Source organism: Paralichthys olivaceus, chromosome 8 (genome assembly GCF_024713975.1).
Source record: "Paralichthys olivaceus isolate ysfri-2021 chromosome 8, ASM2471397v2, whole genome shotgun sequence".
In the NCBI taxonomy this organism is placed as follows: domain Eukaryota; kingdom Metazoa; phylum Chordata; class Actinopteri; order Pleuronectiformes; family Paralichthyidae; genus Paralichthys; species Paralichthys olivaceus.
In genome coordinates this window covers 25,199,282-25,206,335 of record NC_091100.1, presented here as the reverse complement: position 1 = coordinate 25,206,335, position 7,054 = coordinate 25,199,282, and the positions used below count along the sequence as shown (strand labels likewise).

The following is a 7,054-nucleotide window of genomic DNA, read 5'->3' as shown; positions in this document are numbered from 1 at the left end:
AGTGCTAACAGCAACATGTGAGTTTTGTTCACCCTGACTGTGACATGATAGAAAAGACCATGAAGGACATTACCGCTCAGCATACTTCTTCATCACTGAAAAAGTTAATTACTTTTGCAGTAGTGGTCCGTTGCTTCTTTTGTATTTTTGAATTGCCTCCTGGGTTGGGTCAATCTCGTACGTCCAGACATTCAGCCTTGTAAATACCAGGAACAGTAGCTGATTCAACAATTATCTGGAAAGAAAGTGTTTCACTATTATCCATTAAACATGTGCTGCTCCACTGTCTGCTGGCCCACTGCCATCCACAGCAATGTTAGACAGGATTCGTAACCTCCCTCTCATGACCGCTTAGTGTGTCATGTTTTGTGGTTTCCAGTAAGTGTTTTCATGGCATGATGAGGAATACAGATGGCAGAAATAGAAAGTTTCTCTTCTGTAACCAACTTCACATGATCAATTAACTTCATAAATGGAAACGTATACATTCATATTTAGTATTCATCATTCCAGAGAACCAGAACTAATGAAGCCTAATTATAAGACCAGATATGATTTTCCTCTACTCAGAGTCTATATATTATTCATGCTAATTTTATAAAATAAACTCTTAGCTGTTATATCAACACTACTGTGAAACCAAACTTCTGCTTCAAAGGAAACCTACCATGTTGTCTTGATTGATAGCCCCTAAACTCATCGGGTCCTGACAGGAGATTATCTATCAAAATCAGCATGGTGGTACTCATGTCTGACAGATAACACAGTTTGGCTCATCAGGACATGTCCAGGCATAGTGTCCCTATTTCCCACATTACATAGTACAGGCACATTGTTTATGATTTAGTCACTGTAGCTAATAATTTCAGTAATATTTCTGCCCATGACACAAGCATGGGCACATTCCAGAATGTGTGCCTCAAGAAGAATTGTGGAAATTCCAGAGCATGTTTCAGGTTTGGCTTGACGGGAAAGCATGGTCTTGAGGGGAAAACCCACTGTGCGCTGCCTATAAAAGGGAAAACAGGCTTGCAGCAGTGCTTCACTACTCTCTGCTCTATTCAAGTGGTTCTGGAAACCCACTCTAGCTCTCCTCCAAGGGATCTCTGCACTTCTTTGTCTCTCAACAGAAAAATGGCCTTGTCACAGAGAAGCACCCTCCTGCTGTTTGTTGTGGCAGCAGTTTGCATTCAGCTCTATCAAGGTGAGTTAAAGTACAGATCTTACTGCTTACAGGGGCTTTTTAATGACATGACTGCAGGACGTGTGATACAGTAATGATGAAAACTGCAAAAGGCTTAGAATTGATGATGCATTATTCTGACAGTACAACTACAGTTTTATAGATGTTGTTTCAGTGGCAAAACTTTGTCGGGCTTGTGCCTGTTCCTCAGGCTGCATATTTAACTGCTCTCTTAAAACCTTTCCCTCCAGCTCAGGGATTTTTTGGACGTTGCACGTGTCTCAGCACAATCAAGTTAAACAAACTCAACATCTCAGATTTCGACGTCTTTGAGAAGCGGCCTGGGTGTGATAAAACTGAATTAATGTAAGTTTTAAAAGAATTTTTAAAAAATGATATGAGTTCCTTTGTAACATTTAGAACCTGATCAGCCGTGTTGACTTTGATTTTGTCTTCTGATTTTGATGTTTTTCTTAGTGTAACTGTGACTGGACCAAATAACGCCACTGAAAGAGCCTGTATTGACACTCAGGAGGATTTCACCAAGGCTTTTTTAAAATGCTGGGAAAGGTAAGTTACACCATGGATTGCTGCTTTGCATCTCACCCTCCTCTAGCAATGGTTCAGAAGAACATATGATGAGCAGCAAAGCTCCTAAGTATTGGATTTGTCGGAAGAAATACGGAATGAATAGGTTCATTCTGAAGTAAACTTTGCACACTCGGGTAGTTATACACTAATACAAACATAATTATCAATATCATATTCAGTTTTTGTAAATATACCCTCCTAAATTGTGTACACAGGTTTTTCAACAACTTGAAGTTGGCATTTACAAATGTTTTCCCCTTTTTATTAATGTTAAATCTGCATGCACATTTAAGTCTATTAAAAATACAATAAACTGCATCTGAGTCATCCAGCAACAGTTGGCTTTTATGCAGCTTTCACAGAGATTTTAGTTTACTCCACAAAATACACAAACTAAATGACAAAAAGGGTTTTAATGCTGTTGTAGAAGATTTATTGTGAAGAATGCTACAAATTTCATCACACACTGGCTGCACAAACCAACAGATGTTTCTTATTAATCTTCTGGCCTAATCCCATTTTTTTCTTTCCCCCTTCTTTTTTAGGATAAACAAGAACGAGAGCCGTAAGATGGAGTGTATCGACAGAAAGAATAAGGCAGAGAGGAAGTTCAAGAGAAGAGGAGGCCTGGCTGGGGAGGGAAGTTCTCCGGGCCCGAGTCCCTGAGGTCACATGAAGGCTGCAGCACACAAACCATAGAGTGCTGAGAGCAGAGCTTTCACTGAGTTCCTGCACTGGAGAGGATTGGGAAATGACAGTGGGAGAGGGGAGAGTGGTGGGAGGGGAGATGATTAACAGCTGGTAGGCAGAAAGGGGGAGAGTAACAGTGAGTTAGTGATAGATAATGTAAATATATGCACAGTACTATCACAGCAAGTCTGTTGAAATGCACACATCTTTATTGTTTTTTTTACATGACACTACTATTTATGAGTTATTTATAAATAATATTTTATAATTATGTTGGATATTTTTTTTAATAATGAAAATAAAGTGGATTTTGAACATAATATGTTTTGTTTTTATTGTTACTTTTTGTGAACCCAGTTTTCTAGCAAAAATATAAAAATGATCTTCCCAGGAAAGGAAGTGACTTGTTGGAATCTTGGGAACCATCTGTTTTCAACTGCCATTTCTTAACCTCTGCTAATGAAACCTGCGGCGCACCACCAGCATTTCTGCAGCAGAACAGTCGCACGGCATCAAAATAGAAACACGAGGATGGTACTCTGCAGTGAGGACGCAGCTGGCAGTTGGGGACACAGAAGTGACTTTGTTGCAGGGAGCGACACATTTATTGTTATCATAGGAAGACTGTCTATCCTCGGGGAGGAGCAGACTTAGCATGATAACAATTAAATGATGCCCATGAGGAAATCTGACCACAGCTGTTTGTAGCAGCTGCAGGCCAGAAGACGGGGGGGGGTGGATTCCTGAGGCATTTCGTGACTCTGTCGACCGAGGTGAAAAGTGATGAGTCATGACTGGTCAAGTTTTTAATTTTCAAGTCAATGGAGCAACAAGTAAACAGTCTTAAAGTCAGAGGGGAAACTTTCACATGTTTTGCAAACAAATTTACGAGGATAAAAGTTTTTGGAAATTTTTCTGGGAACAGTAAGCCGCAAGCTTCTGGGTGGACGTTTCCCTGGGTGGTGATCTACCAATTAGAACATGTCAGCCTGTGAAGGCTATAAACATTTTTACCAGCAGCGAAAGTGGGTTGTATTGTTTTGTCCATGTGAGTCTGTGTGTGTGTGTGTGTGTGTGTGCGTGTGTGTCATCATGGTTAAATGTGGTCCTGGAGACACTTTCTGCAGCAGGTAGTACCTCAGTTGTGTGTATAGTCATCAGACTTTGTATGAATCTTGTTTTAAAGACAGACCTTCAACTCAGCTCGTTGAGCTAAAATTACCTTTATTAGTTTTTGTATAGATGATTAGCACGGGTTAACTTAACACAGTTCTATATTTATTTTCTATGCACATTTTCAGCAAATTTTAATTTTAATATTCAATATTTAATATGCCTGCACATTTTTAATTCCTCTGTATATATTTAAATCCTATGCAAATGTTTAATTTCTCTGTAAAAGTTTAATTTTGCTTTAATTGTTTAATTTAATTTAATTTCCTTAATTCCTCTGTACACATTTAAATTTACACTCATGTCAGGCCAATTTCAATGTATGGTTACTGTGTTACAAGTTAACTCTAAAGTATAAGTCAAATCTTATGTATGTTCAATGTATTTTACTGCCACTGGATGATTGAATTCCCTTCAGGATTAATAAAGTATCTATCTATCTATCTATCTATCTATCTATAATAGCTCTCCACCTACAAATCTGTGAATAAAAGTTTTGATTTCAGCCAAAACATTAAATGGTAGAAATGAGAAGCTTGCATCTGTTTGAAATCAGAGTCACATTGTTTTAGGTCTTCCTGCGTCATTTCTGTAAACTATATTTGTGCGGTGTGGGAACGAAAACTTGGTGGGGAGAGCAACATTAACTGTGGAGCAATCAAGTGATATAACAAATATTCTATGCTATCACTAATATTGCTCAAATAAAATTATCACTACCAAGAGTGATGGGGGATACAACAAAAATAAAAGATAACTAATATGGGGATGCTAAATATACAGTTAATAAACTATAAAAGTTGTATTTATTATTTTGATTGAACAACACCAGGAATCCTGGCATCTTTTCAAAACTTGATTGTTATTTAGTGACTTTGAGCAGATTCTCTTTTTCTATTTATTGTTCATACATAAACAACTTCACAGGTAACAAATTGTTTTTTTAGGGTGATGTAAGGTGAAACATTGATCAATTACATAATGCACAAATGACTACTAGATTTTTTGCTTATCCCAAATAAAGGCAGAACGTCTATCTCTCAGCTGTCTGTTGACGAAAGCTAACATGGGTATGCTATTGATTGGCGAGGCGCGCTCAGCCTCTGGGTCACACTGGCTTCCTCTGAGTGATCAGCTGAGCCACCACATCTTGATTTTTTGACCATTAACTTTGCTGGAGAGATAAAGTTTGCTGGAGAATATCAGAGCTGCTGCAGCTTCACTCCAGGGAAATCAGATCAGGCCTGCTTTGGGTCAGAGCATGAGAGTGTGGGAAAGAATAGATCCTCGATAAGCCCACTCAGTCTTCCAGTCCTGAGGCTGTGCTCTGCCCGTTCACAAACACACACACACACACACAGAGACACTGAGACACACAACAAACACATGCTAAGCTAAAAGTTACACTGAGGCTCTGGCTGCCTGTTCACAGACATTCAGCAGTTCTCCACTGCTCTGCCTCGAGATAACAAACAAGTCTGGATTTGAAAACAGAAACCTGAGCCAGCTACTAAAACTTCTCCAAGCTAAAGAGACAATCCTGTGAGTGTGTTGAAGTCTTCATTAACACTTTACGCCCGGTCCTGCCTGCATGAGTGGCGCATGAGGGATGCGCCATGGTTCTGCTGCACGTCACATGCATCTGTTGTTCATGCAGGCAGCGTGTCTGCTGCATCTGCAATGTGAGGATTCTGGTATGATCACTATATTTCCTCGATTATATGACCAGCTGTATATGCAACTAAATGCCAGGACTCTACGTGATGAAGCAGTGCAATAATTAAAACCTTGTTAAAACAATGAATGGATCACTCAACTAAAGCAAGTGATGGACAGTTTTATGTTGTGACATATTCAATATATTATGTTATATACCATTAAAACTGTGGTAGAAGCTCGTGAAGTAAATAGGTGAAACCTCTAATCTCCAGAAGAGCAGTGGGGGTACCGCTGCTGAACCAAGAGTGAGCTGCTCATGCAGGCAGTGTGGACGCTCTTATCTGAAAAACTTTCAGCTTTGGACAGAAAAGGAATGAATAAAGAAAGGTTTGAGATGCGGTAGGTTAATTACCTGTAATCTTCATCTCATGGTCTTCCTCAGCTGACATGGAGTTTACTCAGTTTACATGGAGATGGCAGAGATTTCTTCAGGTTAACTAAATATGGGTTAGGGTTATGTCTTGTGATACCTAAAGTAGCCGAGACATTGACAACTCAGGTTAGGTCACCAGTAACACTTAAAGGGTCAGTGTGTGGGATTTAGTGATATCTAGTGGTGAAGATGCATGTTGCAGCTGAATTATCCTCAGCTCACCTTCCCCTTCCAAACATGAGAGAGAACCTGTAGCCTTCATTTGTCTCAAAACTCAGAAGGTGTTTAGTTTGTCCAGTCTAAGCTACTGTAAAAATCATGGCAACCTCTGTAGAGAGGACCCACTCCTGAAGAAAGAAAATAACAATTTGTGCAATTTAGATGTAACTCACTAGTGACAACATTAGGATTGTTTGTTTTTTTAATTCAATTTCTGCCAATAGATCTCTTTCACCTAAATCTTACACACTGGACCTTTAAGATTCTCCATCTCCATCCAACACATCATCTTTATTGTAAACCTTGTTTTAAGATCTTACTCCAGGTGAGCGTTTTAAATACAAATCAGAAATAATCTCGGTCCAGTCTAACACCTGAAGACACACATCACATGACCGTTCATGTACACTGGTCATATCTGGGCAGGTGAAACAGGGAACAGATACTCTAGTTGCTTGGTTACAGAAATTACAATGAACAGAAACTAAGAATATTAAGAGCAGGGTTAAGTTATCATTATTATTATTTTAAAACTATACTTTCATCAAATGAGCTAAATGTAGACCTTTGGTGTTATTTATCATATTCACAATTTGATCATAAAGACGCTTCAATCATCTTGATTATTGTAAATCACTCCTGATTTACACAATAACATCCTCACTAACTGAGATGCAGAAGATTTTTTGCTTATGTTATATTCTGGGAGATTTAGAACAAAGGAGTCAGAGGAGTAACGAGCCATGAGATCTGGGCTCGGGAGATGAGCAGTTTCCTGCTGCTGCCATTTGGAGGCACCAGAGTGTTGACTTCTCCAATACAGCTCTCGGGCTATCAACACACACACACACACACACACACACACACACACACACACACACACACACACACACACAATGCAGTTAAGTAAATAACATCATTATCAAAATAAAGACAGGTTAGCAGGAGTGTTGTATTGATTCATTTAAAACCTAGTAACCTTCATCTGTCATTACATTAAGGTAACTGGTTAAAGCATTTAGCTGAAGTGTTGTGTATATTCTGTGCATTCATATTGAACACTTTCCACCTTCATGTTGAAACACACCTCTTTCAATCATGCCTGT

The 7,054-nt window shown here is 39.1% G+C and overlaps 1 protein-coding gene across 1 annotated transcript; it reads left to right on the top strand.

Annotated features, from left to right (window-relative positions):
- Window positions 1–1,027: 1,027 nt before the first annotated feature.
- cxcl18b (chemokine (C-X-C motif) ligand 18b) lies at window positions 1,028–2,784 on the top strand. Its single transcript, XM_069530727.1, has 4 exons — window positions 1,028–1,204; window positions 1,435–1,549; window positions 1,661–1,753; window positions 2,320–2,784. Exons 1-4 carry the CDS (start codon window positions 1,135–1,137, stop codon window positions 2,438–2,440), a joined length of 399 nt encoding a protein of 132 aa, XP_069386828.1. The 5' UTR covers window positions 1,028–1,134; the 3' UTR covers window positions 2,441–2,784.
- Window positions 2,785–7,054: the final 4,270 nt, after the last annotated feature.

What these genes read in the sequence shown, in the direction of transcription:
- cxcl18b (XM_069530727.1), top strand. Translation starts at nt 1,135, where the DNA reads ATGGCCTTGTCACAGAGAAGCACCCTCCTGCTGTTTGTTGTGGCAGCA. An exon ending in TGTGATAAAACTGAATTAAT is followed by an intron (nt 1,550 to 1,660) that starts GTAAGTTTTAAA and finishes TGTTTTTCTTAG; the next exon opens with TGTAACTGTGACTGGACCAA. An exon ending in TTTTTAAAATGCTGGGAAAG is followed by an intron (nt 1,754 to 2,319) that starts GTAAGTTACACC and finishes CTTCTTTTTTAG; the next exon opens with GATAAACAAGAACGAGAGCC.